General features: G+C 38.8%; 1 protein-coding gene across 2 annotated transcripts in view; it reads right to left on the bottom strand.

The window, feature by feature from the left end:
• The window catches only part of MAP3K5 (mitogen-activated protein kinase kinase kinase 5), a 277,002-nt gene that overhangs the window by 159,605 nt on the left and 90,553 nt on the right, over nt 1–26,844 (bottom strand). The window contains exons 2-3 of one of the 2 annotated variants that reach the window (XM_060190392.1): nt 17,129–17,224; nt 9,599–9,738 (exon numbers count right to left, since the gene is read on the bottom strand). In XM_060190392.1, the coding sequence (XP_060046375.1) occupies nt 9,599–9,738; nt 17,129–17,224 (236 nt within the window). The remainder of the gene's footprint in view (nt 1–9,598; nt 9,739–17,128; nt 17,225–26,844) is intronic. The other variant, XM_007520044.2, reaches the window with a different exon arrangement.

The raw sequence follows: 26,844 nt of genomic DNA, 5'->3' as shown, positions 1-26,844 counted from the left end.
AGGTTAAATAAGGAAACATCAGATGAGCTATTGGGAACATACTAGAACCCCCCCCCCCCTTGCCCTTTTGCAGGCTGTTAAAAGAAAGCCGAGCAGACTAAGGGAGAATAATGTCATACAGATGTTACAGATCTGGTCCGTCTTGACAGTTAGAGAACGTGTATACATGCAGTGTTTGTAACAAATTTCAAATTAAAACAACAACAGCAAAAACCCAAGCACCAGAGTTCAAGCCCCTGGTCCCTGATTGGAAGGAAACTTAATGAGCAGTGAAGCAGTGCTGCAGGTATCTCTTTTTCTCCCTCTCTAACTCCTCCTTCCCTCTCAGTTTCTCTCTGTCTTTATCCAAACAAACAAATAATTTTTTAAATAAATAAAATATTTTTTAATCTATAAAATAGTTTATAGGAAATGTGTGACAGACTTAGAAATGCACATGATAGGGGGCCAGGTGGTGGTGGACTGGGTTAAGTGCACATAGTATGAAAGCAAGGACCTGCTCAGTGATCCCTGCTCCCCACCTGCAAGGGGGTCTATTCACAGTGCTGAAGCAGGTCTCTAGGTGTCTATCTTTCTCTCCCTTTTTATCTTCCCCTCCCTTCTCAATTTCTCTCTGTCTTATCCAAAAAAATTTTTAAAAAAAGAAGAAAAAGAAAAAAAAAAAAAAAAGGCCACAGGAGCAGTGGATTCATGCAGGCAATAAACCCCAGCAATAACCCTGGAGGCAAAAAAAAAAGTGCATGATGATACCTTGCCCTGCTCTGTCTTTGAGGACACTGTATCTCTCTGGATTTATTTGTCATCAGAAAAAAAAAAATCCTAATCCATATACTAAACATCTAATTATATCAGTCATTTTTAAGTAATATTGGTTAATAGCATCATATAGGTTTCAGATGTACAGCTTTTTTCCCCTACTATAATAGTTAGAGGTATTATTTTGCATCTTTGGGGGCTCACACATGCATAATTTCACTGTTTAGGGCTGTTTTTTTTTTTTTTTTCATTTACAAAGGGGATGGGAGAGAAAGAAGCTACAGCACCAGAGTTTCCCCGACCTATGACTGTCCCATGTAATGCCAGGGCAGATGTCGAGCCTTTTAAATCAGTCACTATACACTATGTGATGGTTGCTACCAGAATTCTACTTTCCACTCATCACCGGAGGCATCAGTTGACTCTTTTACCTGATTCACCTATCTGTATCCCCTCTTCCCTCCCAGGAATAATACCATTTTTATAGTCTGCTTATCTGCTTTTGTTATGTTCCTTTATCACTGGGTTGTTTTAAAAGGCCAAATAAGTGTGTGAAGATACTTTAAGCAATAAAGTCATACAGGGGGTTCACCAGGCAGGGAATGTGCCTTACCTTGCACAAAGCCCTGGGTTGAGAACCAGCATCACAGGGAACAGCAGGGGAGTAGGCGAAACTGCACAGAGAGTAGAGCAGTGCTGCATTATCTTCCCCTGCAACCTGTCTCTCCCTCTCTGATTCTGTATCAAAAAGAATGAAAGCAACAGCATAGGAGGGGTAGAACTGTGCACATGTGAGATCCCCCACAACTACTGGAAGGAAGAAAGGAAGGAAGGAAGGAAGGAAGTTACATACAATGTGAATATTCATATCATCAAAACAACCTTAACTCAACTACTACACTACCAGGTTTAAAATTTTTTGTACTTGTGAATGTTATCATGGGTAGATTTATGAGTAACTGTCAATTTAAAAAGTTGTAGAGAGGGGCCGGGTGGTGATGCACCTGGTTAAATGCACATAATACTATGTGCGAAGGGCCTGTGCAAGGATCTGAGCTTGCGCTACCCACCCACCCCCACCCACCTACAGGGGAAGCGCTTCACAGTGAGGTAGGTCTGCAGGTGTCTATCATTCTCTCCCTCTCTACCTCCCTTACCCTCTCAATTTTTCTCTGTCCTACCAAATAAAAGGATGGGGTGGAGGGGTAGTAAGGAAAAAAGTGGCTGTTAGAAAACAGTGGATTTGTAGTGCTGGCACTGAGTCCCAGCGACTGGAGATTAGATTAGATTAATAGATAGATAATCTGTAGAGAGCTGAGGAGACATTATAATGGTGATACAAAACAGTTCACGCCTGAGACCCTGTGGTCTCAGGTTTAACACCCAACACCACCATAAACAAGAGCTGAGCAGTGCTCTAGTCTTTCTCTCTGTTAATCTCTCTCTCTTGCACTAAAAATAAGGAGGTTAATCAAGATATTACTAAAGCAAAGAATTGTCTTCAAAAAGTTGTAAGGGCTGAGAGATAGCTCACTGGGTAAAGTGTATGTCTTACCATGCATGTGTCCATGGGTTAGTTTTCATGTACCACATGAGAACATGTACAGCACTAAGGGAACTTCATGGATGATGGAGTATTGCTTTCCGGACTCTCCTCTCTCCACTCTCTCCCTCTAGGTATACAGAGTTTTTGTGTCAAAAACATTGCCCAGTACTATCACACATGCACAAGACCCTCCGTTAACTGTCTGTACTGCTTTAAAAAAATAACCTGCGGGGAGTCGGGCGGTAGTGCAGTGGGTTAAGTGCATGTGGCGCGAAGCGCAAGGACCAGCATAAGGATCCTGGTTCCAGTCCCCGGCTCCACACCTGCAGGGGAATCCTTCACAGGTGGTGAAGCAGGTCTGCAGGTGTCTATCTTTCTCTCTCCCTCTGTCTTCCTTCCTCGCTCCATTTCTCTCTGTCCTATCCAACAATGACAACATCAATAACAACAACGTTAATAACTACAACAATAAAAACAAGGGCAACAAAAGAAAAATAAATATTTGTTGGATAGTATGCCAGCTCCCCCTGGCTTCTGCTTAACCATATGCCTATATAGGGATAGATTTAATCCCATTCAAAGCTTTGGTCTATTTACATAAATCACTTTTACATTTACATAAAGCACCACACTCCCTCCAGAGCATTGGTGGTTTAGTGGTAGAATTCTCACCTGCTCCACCCCCTCTCCTTGTCACACCCTGATCCTCTCCTTGTCACACCCTGATTTTCACCAGTCACTTTTCGCTCCACCCTCTCTATATCACATCCTGTTTCCACCCTACTTGGAGAGTATAAAAACAGCTGCTCTTCTGATTAAAGACACTTGGAAATTGCTTTCCGGCTCCGAGAGTTCCAGAGTGTATCTCCTGCGAAGTTAGTGCGGCAAGAGTTCCTGATCCCTCTCCCACTCAGCAGCCTAGATCGGCTCCAGTTGAGTTCTCTCCAACCCAGAGAGCACTAGCTCAAGAAGAAGTACCCTCAGGCTATCCCGGCAAATATTTAAAAAATAACCTGCATCAAAAATCAGACTAAATTATACCAAAACTGTAAAGAAATCTTAAATTCTAGCCTCCTTCTCCTTGTCCATTAATTTTGTTTCATGTTTTAAAAAATACATCTTAATGGGAGAACTCTAAATAGATACACATCTTTAAGGTGGGCTGAGATGCTGTTGAGTGACACCTTATACAAAGCATTGAAACAGTTTCTTAGCATCAACTCTTTATAATGTGCTGCTATTGTTATAATTAACTTCCTCGTCTTTGTCACCAGCTGTTTCTTTCAGCAACACCTAATTATACCATGTTAAGTACAGGTATTATTGAAAAGTTACAGATTTAATAACTTTCTACACAGTAAATAACATTTTACATAAGGGTCTGAGTGATGGAAGCCCTGAATTTAAGGTCCCAGCCCCCACCTACGGGGGTGGGAGGAAGCTTCATAAGTGGTAAAGCAAGGTGGCAGGTATCTCTTTGACTCCCTCTCTTTCTCTCTCTCCTATACTTCTCAATTTATCATTGTCCTATCAAGTAAAAAGTAAAGAAAAAAAAATAAAAGGGAAAAATGGCCAGCAAGAGCACACAATTCATAGTGCAGCTATGGAGCCCCAGCAATGGCCCTAGTGGCAAAACAAAACAAAAAACATTTTATACATATATTTCAGTAGTAGATCTAAGGTTGCATCGAACCCAATTAGGATGACCAAGATGTCAACACAAAGACCACCTTCCACATAAAGGATCATTTATTTGTAATGAACAAAGGGGGATAGAAATATGTAATTCTTGCCCCATTTGGGTGAGAGTCGTATGTTCAATTCTCTTTATTCTGCATATGAGTGAAACCATTCTGTAGTTGTCCTTCACCTCCTTACTTGCTTCACTAAGCATAATCTTCTCCAGTCCCATCTACTTTATCCTGACGGATACAATATCTTTTTATTGCTGAATAATACCCCATTGAGTATATATCCCGTAACTTTTTTTTTTTTTGCATGTTGTTGTCCAATTCACGCAACACCACTTGTTAAAGAGATTTTCAATTCCCCATTGGGTGGGTCTCACTTCAAGATTCAAATTGTTTTACTAGTGATTTCCAAAATTATAAGATTTCAAGGGTATAGTTTCACACTCTCTATATACTATTTTTTGTCAAGGCTGCTTACAATGTTAAATAGATAAGGAGAGTCTCTTCAACAAATGTTGTTGGGAAAATTGGATTGAAACATGAAGAAGAATGAAACTAGACCACTACATATCACCATATACAAAAGTCAACTCTGAGTGGATTGAAAATGAACATTAGACCAGAAAACATCAAATATGTTGATAAAAACTTTGGCAGAATACTTCATGATATGATTCAGAAATGTCTTCATATGTTTAAGTTTAGCAGCAAAGAAAAGAAAAACTAAAACAAAACAATAAGAGTACATGAAACTTACAAGCTTCTGCATAGTAAAGGATACGATTATCAAAATGAAAAGATACTCTATGGAGTGAGAGACAATCTTAATGTGACATACATCTGACCAAGGTCTGGTTAATAACAACAAATATATAAAGAGCACTAAACTGAACAACAACACCAAATAACCCTATTAAAAAATGGGGTGAGGACATGGGCAGAATCTTCACAATGAGGAGATGCAGAATACCAATAAATAAGAAAGTGCTCAAAGTCACTGATTATCAGAAAAATGCAAATAAAGACAAGAATAAGATACCAATTTACTTCTGTGAGAATATCATACATAAAGGATAGAAACAACAAGTTTTGGAGAGATCAGGGAATGTAAATTGATCCAAACCTTAAGGAAAACATTCAGAACACTAAAAATGAACCTACCATATAACCCAGAAATTTCTCTCCTGGAGATTTATCCAAAAGAAACAAAAGGGGAGTCGGGCTGTAGCGCAGCGGGTTAAGCGCAGGTGGCGCAAAGCACAAGGACCGGCATAAGGATCCCGGTTCGAGTCCCGGCTCCCCACCTGCAGGGGAGTCACTTCACAGGAGGTGAAGCAGGTCTGCAGGTGTCTGTCTTTCTCTCCTCCTCTCTGTCTTCCCCTCCTCTCTCCATTTCTCTCTGTCCTATCCAACAACGATGACAACAACAATAATAACTACAACAATAAAACAAGGGCAACAAAAGGGAATAAGTAAAATAAAAATTAAAAAAAAAAAGAAACAAAAGCACAAATCCAAAGAGATTTATGTACATCTATGTGTTCATAGCAGCACAATTCACAATAGACCAAACTTGGGAGCAACCTAAATGATAGATGCTAGATGAGTGTATAAGAAAGTTATGAAATACATACAAAATGGAACGTACTCTCTGTTAAAAATGTTATTATCAGGAGTTGGGCGGTAGTGCAGCGGGTTAAGCACAAGGACCGGAGTAAGGATCCCAGTTTGAGCCCCCAGCTCCCCACCTGCAGGGGAATTGCTTCACAAGCAGTGAAGCAGGTTTGCAGGTGTCTCTCTTTCTCCTCCCCTCTATCTTCCCCTCCTCTCTCCATTTCTTTCTGTCCTATCCAACAATGACATCAATTATAACAATAAAACAACAAGGGCAACAAAAGGGAATAAATAATAAAAAATAAATGTTATCATCTTATTTACTTCATCTTGGGTGAGAAGCTGAAGGAGCCATGCTATATGAGATAAGCTAAAAATAGAAGGATAAACACTGGGTGGTTTATTTTATAGGCAGAACTTAAGAGACATGGATAGAAAGAGAAAACACAAAGTGAAATTTGGACTGGGTGGGGTGTATTACACCAAAGCTAAAGGATCTGGGGAAGCAAAGAAAGGGAGGAGGCAAATAGGACATTGCTGTCATGGTACATGATGGTAGAAAAGGACCTAAACTGGGTGTAAGAGTATTCTGCTGATGGGGTCCTAGTTGGGGAGTCTCCAAACAAATATGATGGGCCTAGACCTCAAATAAATCCCTCTCCCCAATGTTACTAGTCATCTCTATCAGGAACAACACAATAGACCCCTCTGTGTACTCTCTGTGGGCCCTCATAGGACCTCACCATCAACTTGGATCAACAATGGTAGAGAATGTTCCATCCTCCAAAGGGAGGCTAGACAACATATTCTTATCTACCACCTAAGGAATATGGGTTCTGAAATTGGGCAGCTTGGAAAGTTACTACTCATGACCATAGAATGTGAGCTCATATCTACTGGGATGCAGAGGTCACATAGGCTCCTAAGCTGAATATAGGCCTCAGATCACATCAAATCGATGGGGTTTACAGTCAACAATATTTATACACCTTTCCCATATTTGGGAGCCACTCTCTTCCCTGATCCAGCTTTCTGGTTCTTTTTCCAACCATGACATCATCTCCCCAGACAATAACTTGGATCCACCTACATATCAGGTTTTAGACTCATGGAAAAAAAAAATCTAGTATAGTCATGGGCCCTTTGGAATATAACTAAAATATGCCTACTAGCTACCTACAGAATGGAAACACCCCCCCACCCAACTCATTCATTATTAGTCAACTAATTTGTTTGGCTTTATATGTTAACTCTCTTTTCAGCCACCAGGTTCCAGATGCTACCATGATGCCAACCAGTCTTCCCTGGACAGACGACCGCACCAATGTGTCCTGGAGCCCTGCTTCCCCAGAGCCCCAACCCACTAGGGAAAGAGAGAGACAGGCTGCGAGTATGGATTGACCTGCCAATGCCCATGTTAGCAGGGAAGCAATTACAGAAGCCAGACCTTCCACCTTCTGCATCCCATAATGACCTTGGGTCCATACTCCCACAGGGATTAAAGAATAGGGAAGATATCAGGGGAGGGGATGGGATACAGAGTTCTGGTGGTGGTAATGGTATGGAGTTGTACCCCTGTTATCCTATGGTTTTGTCAGTGTTTCCTTTTTATAAATAAAAAACTAAAATAAAATTTTATCCATGTGTCAACAACTGTACTAAAAACTATTAACCCCCTCAATTAAATGATTAAGTAAATTAATCCAAACAAAATGAAAAAGGATAAAGAAAACCTTAGTCCATCAACTGTTAACAGGCTATAAATAGTAGCCAGTCAATATTTTAGTTAAAAATACACCATCATTAAACTTTGTGATGTAATAATAGCATTAAATAGGGGTTTCTTAAAGAATTACTTTAGGCAAAAAAAAAAAAAAAACAGATTTAGAAAGAGTAGAGGTAAATCTCTTAGAACTATTTCAGAATAGTTAGAAAGGGTGATTGTCTATTAATGCCCAGTATAATTCCCAGCATTCAATAAATAATGTTTGTTAGATGAAACACTGCAGATTTTAGAAAAAGCCACAGATACTCATATAAAAGCAAAACAGTACTAATTTTTTTTTGCAAGAATCTTAGAAAAGATCTTATGTAACAATTACTAAGTCTTTGAGAATATAGCTCTGGGTTTTAGAGCTCCATGTCCCATGGCTTTCATCTGAGCACTGGAAGATAAAGATAAGAAAAAGCCGCATGAAGCTAACTGAAGTTTCACAAAGGAAATGACTATCATGCTCAGCATGAGATTCACAGAATTACTATATAATTTTCAAAGAATAAACACAGTATAAAATTACCTGGCCCTGAAAAAGCATCTTTGGCAACCATTTTGCATGGAGGAAATACCATGATGCCTTTAAGATCCTCTAATGGAAAAAAAAAAAAAATGACATTGGGCCATGTTGAATTTTATAGACAATTACAAATATAAATAAATAAAACAAATACTAATAAAATCTTTTTATTCTTTGTCTCTTGTTTTAATTGAAGTCATATTCCAGTAGGGAAGAAAGACAATTTCCTAACCTTATTCAGAGAGAGAATTTCTACTCAGTTACTCTCACTAGAAAACATTTCTAGCTGAGGACAGGTGTGCCTAATGAAATCCCTGATGTTGACACAATGGGAGGCCTGACTGTACCTTGTACAATCTCTTTTCTCTGGTGTGTATAATGGTGACTTTACACGAATACAGTCTCCATGTTTGCAATGCTACCTGGAGCTCCAAACTCAGCAATATTTTCTCCTGTCTATTATCAACTCTACATTGAATTCTAGACAAACTCCACATCTTTTTTTTTTAACTATGTATTTTTTCATTAGTGATTTAATAATGATTGACAAGTTTGTGGGCTAGGAGAGATACAATTCCATACAATTCAATTCCTACCACCAGAGTTCCATGCCCCTTCCCCCATCCGCCCTTAGAAGTGTCTCTATTCGGGGGGCCGGGTGTTAGTGCAACAGGTTAAGTGCACACATGGCGCCAAGTACAAGGACCGGTGTAGGGATTCTGGTTCGAGCCCCTGGTTCTCCTCCTGCAGGAAGTGGGGGTCATTTCACAGGAGATGAAGCAGGTCTGCAGGTGTCTTTCTCTCCCCCTCTCTGATATGTGTGTTTAATCAGGTGTGCCACTGCCCAGCTCCCATCTCTCCCTCGCACTCTTTCCCTCCTCTCTCAATTTATCTCTGTCCTATCCAACAAACAACAATGGCAACAATAATGATGAAGACAACAAGGATAAGAAAAATGGCCTCCAAGGGCGGTGGATTCATAGTGCAGACACCGAGCCCCAGCAATAACCCTGGAGGGGGGAAAAAGAAAAGAAGTTTCCGTATTAAATTTTTTTTTATTATTATCTTTATTTATTTATGGATAGAGACAGTGAGAAATTGAGAGGGAAGGGAGGGATAGAGAGGTTGAAGGACAGATACCTGCAGCACTGCTTCACCACTCGTGAAGCTTTCCTCCTGCAGGTGGGGACTGGAGGCTCAAACCTGGGTCCTTGCGCATTATAACATGTGTGTTCAACCAGGTGCACCCACCACCTGCCCCCGAAGTTTCCCTATTTTTTATCCTTCTGGGTATATGGAACAAAGATCTTTATGGGGAGCAGAAGGTGGGAGGTTTGGCTTCTGTATTTGCTTTTCCACTGGACATGGGCATTGACAGGTCAATCCAGATCCCCAGCCCATTTCTATCTTTCCCTAGTGGGGCAGGGCTCTGGGGAGATGGGGTCCAGAACACATTGGTGAGGTAATCTGCCCAGGGGAGTCAGGTTGGTATCATGGCAACATCCACAACTTGGTGACAGAGTATTGGAGCAGGAGTGTTGACATCAAACTCCACATCTTAACTAGCAATGGTTACCCAATCATCAGACAGATAAAGACATCCACTCATAAATAAAAACTAAGTTGTTTTGGATTACAGAGATGAATCCTTACAACTCTGGTGTCTACAGTAAATATTCTGTATATAAGCAAGTTACCTTTAGTGACTGCAGAGAATCTGTATTTGTATCACAGTATAGGATGATGTTGTTGGCCATGCTGAAACTTTCTCTCACTCCAAGGTGGTAAAATAAGGATGGCTGACGGAAGGCATCACTCATCTCCACCACGGCAATATCTGCAAACAGAAAACAAAGTCCTTTAAAAAAAAAAAAAAACTCCTAAGTAATGCCCACTTAGTACATTGAGGTTTCAGTAATTTAGCATTCAGTAAGGAAACAACAGGGATTTTCCCTTTTCATAAGCTACTGAATTTCTAATTTACAGTTCTATAAGGAAGTGGTTTTGTATAATGCAGCAGACATGCATTTTTTTAAAAAGGATAAGATCATATAGTTACTGGAACTAAAGAGAGTTTGCAGAGGTGTTAGGGCTAACGCCTCTGTTCAATTTTAATATTAAAATAAGGTTCAGAAGCAGATTCTTGAAAAACAGAAATAAGAAGTAAATTTCAAATTATATTTTAAAAGTCAATATGTCAATGAATTAACTCAGTGCTATATTTTATGATTAATTAATTAATATGTAACAAGTCCCTAGCAAGCACAATAAGAAAAAAGCAACAATACAGAAAATTATGACAAAGAAAAATGTAACCACAGATACAAATTCTTCTAGAGTGGTGAGTGCAAACCTGATACCAAAAATGGGACAACAGTATTACAAAAACTAAATCAAGATTAGTCTCAAGCCCACTTATATAGACAGACAAAATATTGTTTTTAAAAAATGAACAAAATTCACAAAGCATTATATATATCTTATGGTATAATGATTATGGGCTTTAAATTTATGTGAGGACTATAAGGATGGCTCAGTGAATAAAAAATCAGCATGTCCACATGTATTTCTCATGACAATAATGGAAAAATAAAAAATTAAGGACACTACTTTAACATGAATAATACATTTCATATTAACTGCCAACTTTTTATAGTATTTTCACAAAAATCAGGAAAAAGATCAGGTTGTTAACTATTCCCACAGCTAGTTAACATCCTGGAAATCCAAGTTAATGCAGTAAGATTTTTAGTAATAATTTGTAGTATTGAATATACAGTTATTATTTTTATAGATATAACGATTGTCAACTAAAAACTGCAAGAGAATCTCCAAAATAACTATTAAGCATAACGAGTTAATTCAGTAATATGTTGAGATGTACAATTATGAATACTAAGAACTTCCTTTATAATCTTAGTCATCAATTAGAAAATATAAAATAGGGGGTCGGCGGTAGCGCAGAGGGTTAAGTGCACATGGCAAGAAGGGCAAAGACCAGCGTAAGAATCCCGGTTAGAGTCCCTGGCTCCCCACGTGCAGGGGTGTCGCTTCACAAGTGGTGAAGCAGGTCTGCAGATGTCTATCTTTCTCTCCCTCTCGATGTATTCGATGTCTTCCCCTCCTCTCTCGATATCTATCTGTCCTATATAAGGACAGCAATGACAACAGTAATAATATCCACAACAACGATAAATAATAAGGGCAACAAAAGGGAAAATAGGCTCCAGAGCAGTGGATTCGTGCAGGCATTGAGCCCCAGCAATAACCGTGGAGGCAAAAAAAAAAAAAAGCTTCAAAGAAAATATAAAATAGATTTAATTCACAATTAAAATGAAAATGTCAAAATATCTTATAACAAAATGAAACTACCTTATGACCTAGCATATGGCTCAAATGTATTTATTCAAATGACGTGCAATCATTAATTCCACAGGGACATATGTATCCCTGTGTTCATAGCTGCATGATTCACAATAGCCAAATAGAGTAAGCAGCCAAATAGTCCATAGACAGATGACTGGCTAAAGAAGTTATGAGACGGGGGTCGGGGGGTAGCGCAGCCGGTTAAGCGCACCTGGTGCTTGACCGACGTCAGGAACCCGGTTGGAGCCCCCAGCTCCCCACCTATACAGGAGTCGCTTCACAGGCCTTGAAGTAGATCTGCAGTAGATCTCCTCTCTCGATTTCTCTCTAGCCTATCCAACAATGAGTGACATCAACAACAACAATAACCACAACAAGGCTACAACATCAAGGGCAACAAAATGTGGAAAAAAAAAAAAAAAAGGCCTTCAGGAGCAGTGGATTCATGGTGCAGGCACTGAGCCCCAGCAATAACCCTGGAGGCAAAAAAAAAAAAAAAAAAAAAGAAGTTGTGAGACATATATTCCAAGGGATACAACCCTGCAATAAAAAAAAAGATGAAACTGTGTCCTTTGAGACAAAATGGATGAGACTAGGGGTAATGTGATGATGCTTAATGAAATAAAAATGCTTAGAAAATTTAAAAAATTAAACATAACTATTAGATAGTTTCACTCATATGTGGCATCTACAGAGTGAACTTGAGAAGGAGGAGGAGAATGGAAAAAGAAAAAACAAACTGTTTATAAAACTTAGTGAGAATTATGGTGTTTACTTATTTTGGGGAAGTAAGAGCATGGGAACCTTGGTGTTGGGTGAAGTGTGAAACTAAACCCTGTAATCTTATAATCTTGTAACTTACTATAATTTATATTAAAAATGAAAAAAGATACCTTATAATAAACATAAAGATAATACTGCTTTTTAAATTTTTATTTATTTATTTATTCCCTTTTGTTGCCCTTGTTTTATTGTTGTAGTTATTATTGTTGTTGTTGTTGGATAGGACAGAGAGAAATGGAGAGAGGAGGGGAAGACAGAGAGGAGGAGAGAAAGATAGACACCTGCAGACCTGCTTCACCGCCTGTGAAGCGACTCCCCTGCAGGTGGGGAGCCGGGGTTCGAACCGGGATCCTTATGCCGGTCCTTGTGCTTTGCGCCACCTGCGCTTAACCCACTGCGCTACAGCCCGACTCCCGATAATACTGCTTTTAAAAAATATATGTATAGTATGGAACAGATGAAAAGATATTAAAAAGACAGTATCTGAGGGGCTGGGTGGTGGCACACCTGGTTGAGCGCACATATTAGAGTGCACAAGGGTTCAAGCCCCTGGTCCCCACCTGCAGGGGGTAAGCTTTGTGAGTGGTGAAGCAGATTTGCAGATGTCTCTCTGTCTCTCTCCTTCTCTATCTCCCCTCCTCCTCTCAATTTCTGACTGTCTCTATCCAATAAATAAAGATAATTTTAAAAATGTTTTAAAGAGAAATATATATATAAAGGCAGTCAGTACCTGCATGGAGTCACTAGTACTAAGACCATCAAGACTTAACACCTGAACTTAACTGCAACTACAACTTGCCTCAGAAGGCTGGGGAGATAGCATAATGCTTATGCAAAAAGACTTTCATGCCCGAGGCACCAAAGGTCCCAAGTTCAATTCTTAGCATCTCTATAAGCCAGAGCTGAACAGTGCTCTGGAAGGAAAAAAAAAAAAACTTGCCCTAGAATGCAATCTTAACAAGTCAGTGTGAAATTTTCTTGTCAGTACTAATGAGAAGTAATTCTTCACATTCCCAAATGAAGATGAGCTAAGTTCCCTTTTCACTTTAAGCACTGTTATTTTTGCATTTGTACTCTCCATGTAGCTGGCTGTCTAGTACAGTATCGGTTTAGTTTGAGCTGATAAATGACTGGAGCCCAAAGAGCTGACTATGGTTAGCCTGAAGTTAAGTTCCTCACTTTAGAGACCAAAATTTCTCAATTGATTAGAAATTCAAGTCTTTGATTCTGTCTCCAGATTCCAAGTCAGAATTGCTGGTGACATCTGCAGTTCTGCATTTGTTTGAAATCATTCCCCAATCTCCATTTATTGAGATCAGATTCAGTCCCAGATCCTCACTGGGAAGATGCATACAGGCCCTCCTCTTAGTTGTGATGCAGTAGTAGGTTACTGCTGGGGTATTAAGATATACGCTTTTTTTGTGTAGAGTAAAGCTAGTAGCAAAGAGATAGAAATCCTTAAATTCCAAAGAGTTAAGCATATCACTTTCTGGCACTTACTTATTTCATGCCTAAGTAACATAATCTCAGAAGTAACAAAATGGGAAAACTTATCAAAACGAAACTTGGATTACAATGACCATTTTGAGGAATGTGTCAGCTACACAAGATCATTCATCCAACAGGAGCATAAGTATGAGTTCCCAGGAGAACAAACAGAATGGGATACCTACCTGACTGGTATCCTTAAACAACCATCTAACCATGATGTTTGATCTTCATTAGCTTGCAGACCTACTGACAGGATCTCATGAGACCCAGAAGTGGATTCAAAGAGCAAAATCACAAAACCCTAAGGATGATATCTGAGATTTTCAACCAGAAAGAATTTATAAAATAGCAACTATTTTTTTTTATTATTTTATTTATAAAAAAGGAAACATTGACTAAACCATAGGATAACAGGGGTACAACTCCACACAGCTTCCACCACTGGATCTCTGTATCCAATCCCCTCCCCTGATAGCAACTAATTTTTAACAACTACTTCTCAAATCTTCTCTGTTTACACTAATTGGTCTGTTATTCAAACAAAAGGAAGATGAATCTGTGGCAGATGCAAAAACCTACTTGGAACTCTTCTCCCCCCAGCACTTTAGGTGACATACAGTAAATAAGGTCAACCAACTAAGGCATTCACTGCCTTACGTGTACTTAGTTCACCTCCAGAGATTCATGAATTGACAGAAAGAAAGCAAAATGAGAGGCAACTGGTAGCCATAGTACAGTATTTTGAAAAGGCCCTTGAACAAGATCATAAATAAAAACACATTAAGCTGTTGGCTTTACAGTTAAAACAGCTTCAAGGTCAGAAACCTAAAACAGCTCTTGGGTCATTCACGGCATCTTTCTAAGTGTCTGTTGTTAAAACAGCAGTTAAATGATTAATGTATCATTTGTGATTAACTAGAACACTAGTTAATTTGTGATTAACTAGAAAAAATTTCAGCTCAAGTGCCCCACATACCTAAAACCTTATATGTCCCTCCAGAATGGATAGAACTCCAATAAGAGATTTTCTAGTAAACTGTTACCAGTAATTACCTTAGATAGTGAAGAGGAAAGTATTACAATGAAAGGTAAATACTTAAGGTGATAACAGAGGCATGTTTCCTACTTAAAAGGAATCCCTTGAGGAAAGAAAAAAAGTTTCCACTGTGAAGATACCTTACAAAGTTCAGACAGAATTTCTATTTCAACTTGAATAAATGATTATGAGATCTACTGAAAAGCATCATTTCTGCTATGTAATACATTTTGTTTCCAATGGAGAACTATCTCATCTTAGAACTTACCAACCTGAACTTGATCTTTAATGTTCTTTACACTCCTCTCTTCATATAGATGAGAAAAAATTTCAACCAAAGTCACTTAATTTAGCCAGCAGGTTATTTCTAAAGCTATTATTAGGAGAAAAAACTGCAAAGCATATAGAGATTCTGATAAATATAACTAAACCTCTTCCCAAACGACTGAACTGTCCAGTCTTAACATTCCCTAAACTAGTGTCTGCAACATGCCAGACCTGATACTCCAGAAACCTAGTGGTCGAGGACAGTAATTTATCTAGAATTAAACAAGTGAGTTATTTATGGTTTCACTGTTGTTCCAAACCCAAGTACCCTTTTGTCACAGTTCCAAGAAAAAATGACTCATTCTTGTGATCCTTGGTTCAGCCATTTTCAGAATCAGTGTAGACCCCAACAGCCTATCTCAAATGCATTTACTTGGAGCAATCAACAATATATTTGAGCAATCATGCCTCACAGATTCACTGAGATGCTTCTTATTTCCCTTTAGTACTTTACCAAGATTTCAACTCTTTATTTCTCTGGGAAACCATTTTACAATATGTAGGTGATCTCTTGTGCTCAATTACCAAAGAAATTTCATAAGAAATTCTGTTTATCCACTCCACTAGTACTAGTCCTGAAACATCTCCCATGCAGATACTTCTCTTTGGTGGCCTAGGGCTTGACCCTAAGTTCTTTAGCATGGAGAAGTATATGCTAAGATTTGAAAGAATCCAGCCACCTTCAAAAAGTATGAAGTTAATCCAAGCAATTCCTAGATCCACAACTAAGTAGAAGTTTCAGATGTTTTTGGGCTGGTCTTAGCTAGTTATTGAAGATATGGGTACCCAGTTTTTCTCTATTTGCTTTCCTACTTTATGGTAACTAAAATTTCAATGCACAAGCCCCTCCTTTGGAATATAAATGAACAGGTTTCTATTTTTTTTTAAATGACTAAAACAAGATTTGCAAGAACCATCTGCTCTAGAGGTACCTGGAAACATACATACAAAAATATGGTAATAAACACAACTACTGGGGCTGATTCAGTGCACATACTATAATGCACAAGGGCATGGGTTTGACCACTTGGTCCCACCTGACAGGAGAAAAATTTGCAAATGGTGGAGCAGCATCCAGGTGTCTCTCTATCTCTCTCCCTCTCTATCATCATTTTCCTCTCAATTTCTGGCTGTCTCTACCCAATAAATAAATAAAGATGATAAAATTAAAATCAAATAAACATAACTTGTTGCCTATGACAGCATACAATTTACCTCATATGCCCATGCTATCCCAACTGTTTTTTATGCTATAACAGCAACTGCAAAGTTAGTAGAAGGCTCAGCAGGAAACAACATTTATTTACAAACTCTACATGCTGTTCAAAGCCTTCTTAACTTTGAGTTGGCCCAATATTTCCAAGATAAAAGACTAACCTCTTATGAGATGTTCCTGCTTTCATCTCCTAGTAATAAATATTTTAACACTGCAACATCCTTAATCCTGTCACATAACTGCTTCTTTTGACAAAGGCAAGCCCCATGACTCTGAGGTAATAATTTTACATACCACATTTTGTGACACAGCACACTGATTTAGAAGACATTTCTTTTTTAAAGATATTTTTATTTATTTATTATTGGATAGAGACAGGGAGAAATTGAGAGGAGATGGGGAGATACATAGGGAGAGAGACAAGAGAGACACCTGTAGCCCTGCTTCACCACTCATGAAGTGTTCCATTTGCAGATGGGGACCAGGGGCTTGAACCTGGGTCCTTGGGCACTGTAATGAGTGCACTTAACCAGGTACACCACCGCCTGGCCCCTACAAGACATTTCATAAACTAATCTTAATTTAGGCTTGTTTGTTAATGGGTCACACTGAAGGAATGAAAAGGAGAATTTCCAAGCCGGTGATGCTATTACTACTCAGTATGAACTACTTGAGAGGGGAAATCTCCCAAAAACTAAGTTAGCCCAACAAGCAATGCTCCATGCCCTCACCAGAGCATGCATATATCATAAACTGTTACTATTTATAAGAATAGCTAATATTCACTTTGGGGGGATGTTATAGAAACAAAGGACATTTCCCATGTCTTTTGGAATGCCAATCGAACATGTACAATATGTAAGTGACCTTCTTACTATTTTTTTTTTTTTTGCCTTGGAAATTACTATCATCAAAATCAAGAGTCAAACTTAAAAGGACTGAACTTAAGTGTCAGCGAAGTGCCCTAGGTGACTTTCTTGTAAGGGTAACAGCAGCAAATCACGGTACATGTGAATGAAGACCACTCAGCCTCTGCCAAAACTGACTCCTTGCTACCAGACTTTTGCCATCCTGGTGTCCCTGCAATATGAAAACAGTCTGCTTCTGAAATAGAGAAATTAAAATACATAGACAAAGATGGCAAATTAATTAATTTAATTAAATTAATCAGTGCTATTTGAAACAAAAGGAAGTTCCTTGATTCTCTCTGGATCTCTGATAAATCCTATGTTTTGATTTTTTTTTTTTCCTATTCCTTCGCTGACCATTGTGCATTTAAGGCAATTCAATTTATAAACCAGCAAAGGGCACAGTGCCCTGTGGTGATTGGGGACAATATGATGGTGATTGAGAGGTGCTGACATATGTCTTAGGAGAGATATGAAAATGTACTTCTGTGACAGAACTTCCTATAAATTAGCATTTTCATTGATAGCTTTAGATAAACCCTTTTGGAAGGGCTACTTACCAAGTGCTTCTAACCACTGACATTACTTACTACAAATTAAAAGGCATAGAGACTTGCAAGTATGTCTTAAAACTAAAGAAAGCTTTGCATCTGACCCAATATAAATGCTGGAGACATAGGAATCAAATTAACAAAGAAGAGAAGTAGCTGACAATAAAGCAGATTGCTTTTGCCCACCATGCTGGATCATGTTTCGCTAAAGGTGAAACCTTCCCCCCCCCCCCTTTGTCTTTCCTTTTCTCTGACATTGATCTAACAACTCAATGCCTCTTTCACATCTCCCAGGCCATTCTTCCACCCAAGTACTAATCAGGCCCACCCTGCTTAGCTTCTGAGATCAGACAAGATCAGGCCTGTTCAGGGTGGTCTGTCTGGAGACTCCCAGGCAATTTCTTGCACAACCATCATGCTGTCAGCACAACCAGGCCATTTCTAATAAAGGGTTAACTTTAAAAACTGTTGGATTAGTCATTAGAGTCCACGTCATCCATTATGCTAGAAAACCCTTGGTCATTACTATTACTAGTTTTCCCAGTTACTATTCCCAATGTCACTGCAAACTATAATTGACTCCCTTTAGTGATTCTTACTAAGTTCAACATTTTTTTTAAATTTTTTATTTATAAAAAGGAAATATTGACAAAACCATAGGATAAGAGGGGTACAACTGCACAATTCCTACCACCAGACCTCTGTATAGTATACCAACCCCTCCCCTGATAGCTTTCCTACTCTTTAACCCTCTGGGAGTGTGGACCCAAAATCATTGTGGGATGCAGAAAGTTGAAGGTCTGGCTTCTGTAATTGCTTCCCCTCAAGTTCAACATTTTTATTACTAGAATATTCAGCATATTGCTTTTTTTCTTTCTCCAATTCTAATTGTATGTACTCAATTAGACATAATTACCTACATAACTCTTAGTACATTTGCACCCCCATGTTCCCATGATTATCTAGATCAGATCTGCCCCCACTCCTAAGAAATCTTCCCAGCAGTGCCTATCATTACAAGGCATTTAGAGTAACATTTTATTTCAGGTTAGGCCATTCTCATCTCATATGTGCTGAAACTTGACTGACCCAGACTGGAATGTATAAACACAGCAATCCCTGTGAATGCTTCCATTAACAGTACCTCCTTAACGAGAATGTTTTGCACCCTGTCAGGGTTTATCTTTGTCTGAGGAGGTTATCATTTTTCTCACATTCATGAATACTAGATACCTGGCACACATCTGAGCAATATCTCATAGATTATCTACCTGTGTTCCTAACTCTCCACAAATGAACTAAGACATCACATTGGTCAACCCCCTTAATTTACATCACCAAAGCAGTATTCATGGCTTAGGAGCCTCTTTCTTTGGCAAAGTCAAAGTAGCAAATGGAAATGGAAAAGAGGATCAGAAACCTCCCCTTAACTTTCAAGGAACTCCAGATTCCACTGTTAAGAAAACAGTTGTTCAGCAAAGATTTTTAGCCTCTCTGGTCAAAGTTTTCTTTCCTTTTTTTTTTTTCTTTGAGTATAGAAATAGTCTCTGGTTACCTTTTGGCTAACCTGGGAAAAGTCTGTGCTAGAGCCAACATCACCTGCTGCACCTGGATTAACACTCTAGGGAAGTTGAAACTCAGTTACATAATATCACTAAACAGGTTACTTGGCTTCAGAAGGTAACACATTTAGTGAGGCTTTTCTTTGACTTACCTGATTTTGATTTGGCTCGACTCTTGGACACCATAGCTCTGCAGTGCAACCCAAATATTTGGAATTATCCTGCTTATAACAATCTTAATCTCAAAAGTTTTAAGTGTATGTTCGCATTTAACAACTGCCAGACAAATGAGTGATTAGAGAGAGAGAGAGAGAAATCTTATTCTAAAGAAGTTCTCCCTACTGCTGACATATTGCAAGTTTCATTGAACTATTATTTTAATAATAAAATTAAAATGACCTAGATATTTATCAATAGGAAAATGGCTATGCATATAAATAAACTAAATAAGACATTTTATGTAGCCACTGAAAACCATACTTCAGTAAATATTTAGCAGTGAAATAAATTCAAGCTCTATTAAGCAAAAACATCACAATTAATAGTACGTATTGATTGTATTGTTATGTGAAAAACTGGGAAATGGTACACACGTACAAACTATTGTATTTTATTGCCAACTGTAAACCATTAATCCCCCACTAAAGAAATTTTAAAAATAAGTATTAAAATATAATGTACACACTATACACTCTATGTGTATGCAAATTTAAAAGACCCAGAAAGCTTTACAACAAAATACAGGGGGCCGGACAGTGGCGCACCAGGTGAATCACACATAGTACAAAGGGCAAGGACTGGCACAAGGATCCCTTTCCAACCCCCAACTCCCCACTCACATGTGGGGTCACTTTTTTATTTTTTATTTAAGAAAGGATAAATTAACCTATCTTTCTATCTCCCTCTCCCCTCTCAATTGCTCTCCGTCCTATCCAAAAGATTAGAAGAAAAAATGAAATGGCCGCAGGAACAGTGGATTCATAGTGCTGGCACTCAGCGATAATCCTGGTGGCAAAAAACCCATAATAACTGTGTAATAATATTACAACTGATTCTTCTCTTTAAAAATTAATTAATTAGCTAATTAATTAATTACTAAGAAAGAGTATCAGCATATCACTCTGGCACATGCAATGCACCTGTTTTATCCATTGTGCCAACTCCCAGGTCACCATTTTTTTTTCTTTTATGTCATTTACTTTTTACAAAGTACATAAGCAGTGTTTATTATGCCAAAAGATCCAGCCAGACTCCTGTCCACAAAAGACTGGCCATTTTTACAATTTAGAAGCCAACCGAAACTATAAAAGGAACTATGTTAAAGAACTGTGTGACAGAGGGAGTCGGGCGGTAGCACAGTGGGTTAAGCACACTTCAAGCAAAGCACAAGGACCTGCATAAGGATGATCCCGGTTTGAGTCCCCTGCTCCCCACCTACAGGGGAGTTACTTCACAAGTGGTGAAGCAGGTCTGCAGGTGTCTATCCTTCTCTCCCCCTCTGTCTTCCCCCTCCTTTCTCCATTTCTCTCTGTCCTATCCAACAACAACAACATCAGTAACAACAACAATTATAACTACAACAATAAAACAACAAGGGCAACAAAAGGGAATAAATAAATATTTTTTAAAAAGAATTGTGTGACAGAGGAGAAAAACAAACTGGTGTGATTAAATGTAAATACAAATTATAGCACATAAAAATAAGACTCTTAAGAAACCAGAACTATTGATGGTGAGATAAGAATTGACAATCTATTAAGAAACTGGTATAGTTGACATTAACTATTGATGGTGAGATAAGAATTAACAATCCATGAAGAAATGTATGGCATGAAACTGGCTAAAGACACAGAAGATTTAGTGAGGGAACACCAGGTCTAAGGAGCTTCAAGACACTTTTTTTTTTAAGGCTAAAATGACTTAAGCACTCTTTAATATAAATAGCTTTATTTTAGGGTCCTTAAAATTGGTACATAAAACATGTAGAAATGAAGAAAATGTGTCTTAGCACCCCACCCACAAGCCCCATCTGCCTCCTGCACCAACGCTGCTTCCTCCTCCCACAGATGCCAGCCATTCACAGTCAGTTACATCGATATAATATCAGGAAACAACATAAAATGGGGCTAAAAGAAAGCAAACAAAACAATTGCCGATGGAAAAGTAAATGAAAGACATACAAGGAAAAATACTAGCTTAGTTAAAGCAGTGACAGGAAGGGGAGGATTGGTTAATTTCAAAGTAGTGACTAGTTGACTAGTGAGGTTTGATGTTAACATAAATAACACTGTAGAAGACATTTGGATTGAGAGAAACTAGACATTTAAAATAAATGGTTTAAGCAAAGTAGGGTTGTGGCAAGCAAGGGTTAACTTCTTAAGGAAAAATTCAATTGGTGGTAATCTTCCTCCTCCTCCCAGCACAAACAGGGCTTTCTACTGCTATAATCAAAGTGGCCTTAGAATCTGCTACTTCTGCCCAGGACTCTTGTCTGCGGATAACTCAAACAAGTTGTACTCCATACACAAGAGAAAAAGTAAGGTGTGAAGTTTGTTGCTATGAATTACTATGGGAAACTTGATAACTGTTAAAGAGCAAACGCCATTGTGCTCAGGCCAGTCTTTTGTGGCCAGGTGTCTGGCTGGGTCTGCCGGCATAATAAACACTGATTCCTACAGTAAAGGCTCAGTGTGTGCTGTCTCTCTAAGAATCTGACAACAGGACATCTTCATTAAACTACCAGAACACAACAAAAATATCTTTTAGATTATGAGAAAAATGTGATGGTGTTAAAAAGAGACTAGGAAGGGGAAGAAGCCAAAGGGATGGGTGGATGACCTCACCAATGTGTCCCAGAACCTCACTTCTCCAGAGCCCTACCCGAGTAGGGAAAGATAGAAACAGGCTGGGGGTATGGACTGACCTGCCAATTTCCAGCAGAGAAGCAATTACAGAAGCCAGAACTCCTACCTTCTGTACCCCCCAAACCAACCTTTATCCAAACTCCCAGAAGGGGAGAAGAGGTGGTCTAGAGGGGGGAGGAGTGATAGGGGAAGATGACTAGAGGGTTCTGAACTCCAATTCCATCAGGACTCAGAGAGAAAAGAGCAAAAAAAGGAAAAACGTTCAGAAGCAGTAATAGGTGTACCTGTGAGAAAGAGGTGGGACCATAAAAAAATGGGAAAAAAGATAGATGATAGAGTCAGGAGTCGGGTGGTAGCGCAGCAGGTTAAGGGAACATGGCACAAAGTGCAATGACCATGACCTGTGTAAGGATCCCGGTTCCAGCCCCCAGATCCCCACCTGCAAGGAAGTTGCTTCACAGGCGGCGAAGCAGGTCTGCATGTATCTATCTTTCTCTCCTCCTCTCTGTCTTCCCTTCCTCTTTTCATTTCTCTCTGTCCTATCCAACAACGACGACATCAATAACAACAATAACTACAACAACAATGAAAAACAACAACAGCAGGAGGTGAAGCAGGTCTGCAGGTGTCTGACTTTCTCTCCTCCTCTCTGTCTTCCCCTCCGCTCTCCATTTCTCTCTGTCCTATCTAAGAACGACGACATCAATAACAACAATAATAACTACAACAACAATAAAAAAAGGGCAACAAAAGGGAAAATAAATAAATATAAAAAAAGAAAAACAAGAGCAACAAAAGGGAAAATAAATAAATATAATTTAAAAAAATTATAGAGAGATAGAAATAAGCAGTTATAGAAATAACAGTCAACCCATATCTGTGACTTTGGAAGAATCACTACAGTTTCCAACGGAGGAAATGGGGACACAGAATTCTGTGGTGAAAACAGGGTGGAATTATACCCCTGTTAATTTGTAATTTTTTAAATCACTAATAAAAATAAAATTAAAAAAAAAATAAAATTAAAAAAAAAAATAAAATTAAAAAAAATTCAATTAAATTAAAAAAAGAACTTTGCTGGTGGGTGTAGTGAGCCTATGCACATATTGAGGTACAAATCTATACCCCCCCCCAAAAAAATACACACACACACACACACACATATACACACACACTGTGGGATTCTTTTTTTTGTATTTTTGCAAGAAAAAATGTAAATGAAGCTTTTTACATCTTCCCTTCAACCTGTATTTTGTGGATTTTGCTGTTTCAGTGGCTTGCTTTGTTTTAACTTGCTCTACTGTCTAGGTCTCCTAGTAACACAGTGCTTGTAAGTAGCAATATTTCACTATCTACCTAAAGAAAACATTATCTTATTGTGATATAGGTAGACTTGCTTCTTTATAACAATCAGAATCTATTCTCTCTTGGTTTTGGAGGTTGGCAATATTGTTTGATTCTTACAGATAACTTCTCAAAAGCAAAATAAATAGATAAATAAATAACAGGTAAAAATCTATGCAATTATAATTACTCAATTGAATACCTAATGCTCTACAATTCTTGAAACCCACTCATATATGGTACAGTTTACCCACTTTATCCCACATACATAGATTTAGCAATAAATATGTGGCAGGCTCTATATGCTTTTTAAATATAACTCATATAATCTTTAAACTATACCTTTGTACTAGATAGTATTATTTCAGGTTACTGAAACAAAAAAAAAGTTAGTTGTGGCATCAGGATTCCAGCCAGGTAATGTGAACAGAAAGTCCATGATCATAATTTTTAAATGAGTTACATCATCCAATTACAAGGTATGGCATTTTCCCAGATCAGAAAGGGAAAAACTAAAGATTGGAAGGTGAGTCACCCTGTAGAGTTCATGCTTTAGCATGCATACGACCTGGGTTCAAGCCTCTGCACAACATGAGAGCACCACAACATTGGGGGGGAGCTTCAGTTCTGGGGTCTCGCTCTCTCCCTCTCCTTTGTGTCCATATGAAGTGAGAAGAATGAAAGTGACATCATACATGTGAGAGGCTCCTGAGCCATAAAGAGAGAGAAAGAAAGAGAAAGAAATATATTTAGGAACCAAATCACATGCTTCTCCAATGTAGTTCATGAGTGAATACATTTACTGATTGCCTAATTGAGGTTCTGAGGTGATTTTGTAAGTAAAATTGCTACATTGAAAAGTACAGACAAATGGCTGGGGAGGTGACTCAGCAGGCAGAGCTCCAAACTTACAACTCTGAGGTCGAAGCTTTTATCCCTGTCACCACATAAGATAGAGTTTCTCTAGACTCTCTCATGATCTGTCATCTCACTACCATAAAATAAAACATACATATATGTATATAACATACACGCATACAGTATATACACATATATGTATATATAGAGAGGCAAGACATGAAACTTCATTTTATCTAAGGATTCTTTCCTTGCTCCAATTGAGTTAATGTTAAATAGGATGTAAAATCAGGTTTATTAAGTGTTTCTAAAGAATAATTATTTTGGGGGTCGGGCAGTGGCACAGCGGGTTAAGTGCACATGGTGCAAAGAGCACGGACCAGTGTAGGGATCCCGGTTCGAGCCCCAGGCTCCCCACCTGCAGGGGGGTTGCTTCACAAGCAGTGAAGCAGGTCTGCAGGTGTCTATCTTTCTCTCCCCCTCTCTGTCTTCCCCTCCTCTCTCCATTTCTCTCTGTCCTATCCAACAATGACTGCAACAATAACAACAAAGGGCAACAAAAAGGGGAAAAATAGCCTCCAGGAGCAGTGGATTCTTAGTGCAGGCACCAAGTCCCAGCAATAATCCTGGAGGAGAAAAATAAAAGAAAAATAATATTTAGAAATAATAAGAATAGAAGGATGGGCAGTGCACACCTGGTTGAGCGCATACTACCATCCACAAGGACCTGAATTCAAGTCTGTGCTCCCTATCTACAGGGAGAAACTTTATGAGTGGTGAAGCAAGTCTGCAGGTTTCTCTCTTTCTCTCTCCTTCCCCATGTCCCATCCCTCCTCATTCACTTTCTGTCCTATCTATTAAGAAATAAAGGAGTAAAAGGAATAATATGACTTAGAAAATATAAATGAGGTAGGATTTTCAAATTCTTCTAGGGAGACAAACATATTGGCAAGTATCACACAGAGCAGAATGTGTCAGTCCTGGAGAAGTACTAATGGTGATGTTCAAAATCCAGAGAGATTAGCAATGATGGAATAGATCGATGGTAGAAGGTTATGTGGATGAGACAACATTTTGCTTATCAAAAAAGAGCAGTCCTGGCATACCAAAAGACATTATAGAACAACGCAAATAAAGAAAACACAACTGGGTCTTGATCAGACTGTATGTACAAATGTATGTGAAGACATAAAAATTTTTCACATTTTTATGTAAGGTGTAGATTCTTTCCTTATTCCAAATGAGTCGATGTTAAATGTAGCATAAATACCTTTATAGTGCAGAAATTCTGAACTTTTTCTACTTTTAAAAATATTTATTTACTCCCTTTTGTTGCCCTTGTTTTATTGTTGTAGTTATTATTGTTATTGTTGATGATGTTAGATAGGACAGAGAGAAATGGAGAGAGGAGGGGAAGACAGAGAGGGGAGAAAAAGATAGACACCTGCAGACCTGCTTCACAGTTTGTGAAGCAACTCCCCTGCAGGTGGAGTGCCAGGGGCTCAAACTGAGATCCTTACGCCGGTCCTTGTGCTTTGTGCCACCTGTGCTTAACCCACTGCACTACTACCCGACTCCCCTGATTTTTTTGTATAATCTGTGGTGATCTATCCAGGTCCTTGAGTTTTGACAAACATGGTGGCACGAAATTTAGGGTAGGTAAACCTACAGTTCTTGGATACTAACACCCATGAAACTAGGTAAAGTATGCCCCTAAACTAATATAGAGACAATATGAGAGAATAGGAAACCAAAGTATTTCTTAGGAATTTGGTGGATTAAGTCTAATCAAAGAAAAAAATTAAAGAAGTTTCGGCCCCAAAGTTAAGTGACTAAAATCCATGGCTTGTCAGTTGTACACCCAGTAGAGTACACATTAATCCAAGGTTAAGATTTAAGTCCCCACCTGCAAGAAAGAAGTTTTTTTGTGCTGCAAGTATCTCTCTTTGCATATATGTCTCTCTCCCCCATTTCTTTCACTATTTCCTTGTCTCTGTAAGAAAAGAAAAAAAAAATGGCCTCCATGGGGGAGTTGTGGCCCTCCTGCAAGCACCAAGTCTTAGTAACAACTCTGGTGGGGGAAAGAAAGATTGATGACTGGTCATTATCACCATATTGACAGAGAAGAAGAGTTAATTTTGGTAGGAACTTAAATTTGGATTAGGGTACACTAAATATTGTGTAGATATGTGTGTTGTTAAAATTTCGGAGGCTCTTGCCGGCCTGGCTAGCTTCACGGGCGGGTAACAGAGACACGGAGACAACGGCTGGGCAGGGAAGCTGTATTTCTTTATTCAGGAACAACGATTCATAAACTAAGACAAACTAATCACCAAACAGAACTCTGCTGTCTCTTTGCGGCGGCACAAACACTCTCTCTTACTCTTGAACTCAGGAACTCTCCAACTCTGGAACTCTGGAACTCTACTCTGGAACTTAGGAACTCTCGAACTCGAACTCTCGTACTAGGGAACCCTCTCTCGGGGTTTCTTTGGGCGGGGCCAAGCAGGCCCGCGAAATTAACAGGACTCATCCAATTCTCTTGGCAGAGGAGGGCTAGAACAAACCACTGTAAAGCATACGACATATGTGTGTATATGTCTAAATGGCAGATGTCATTTTGAATCTCAACAGAGG

Source organism: Erinaceus europaeus, chromosome 4, assembly GCF_950295315.1.
Source record: "Erinaceus europaeus chromosome 4, mEriEur2.1, whole genome shotgun sequence".
Classification (NCBI taxonomy): domain Eukaryota; kingdom Metazoa; phylum Chordata; class Mammalia; order Eulipotyphla; family Erinaceidae; genus Erinaceus; species Erinaceus europaeus.
The sequence above is the reverse complement of the archived record's forward strand: the minus strand, read 5'-3'. Positions and strand labels throughout refer to the sequence as shown.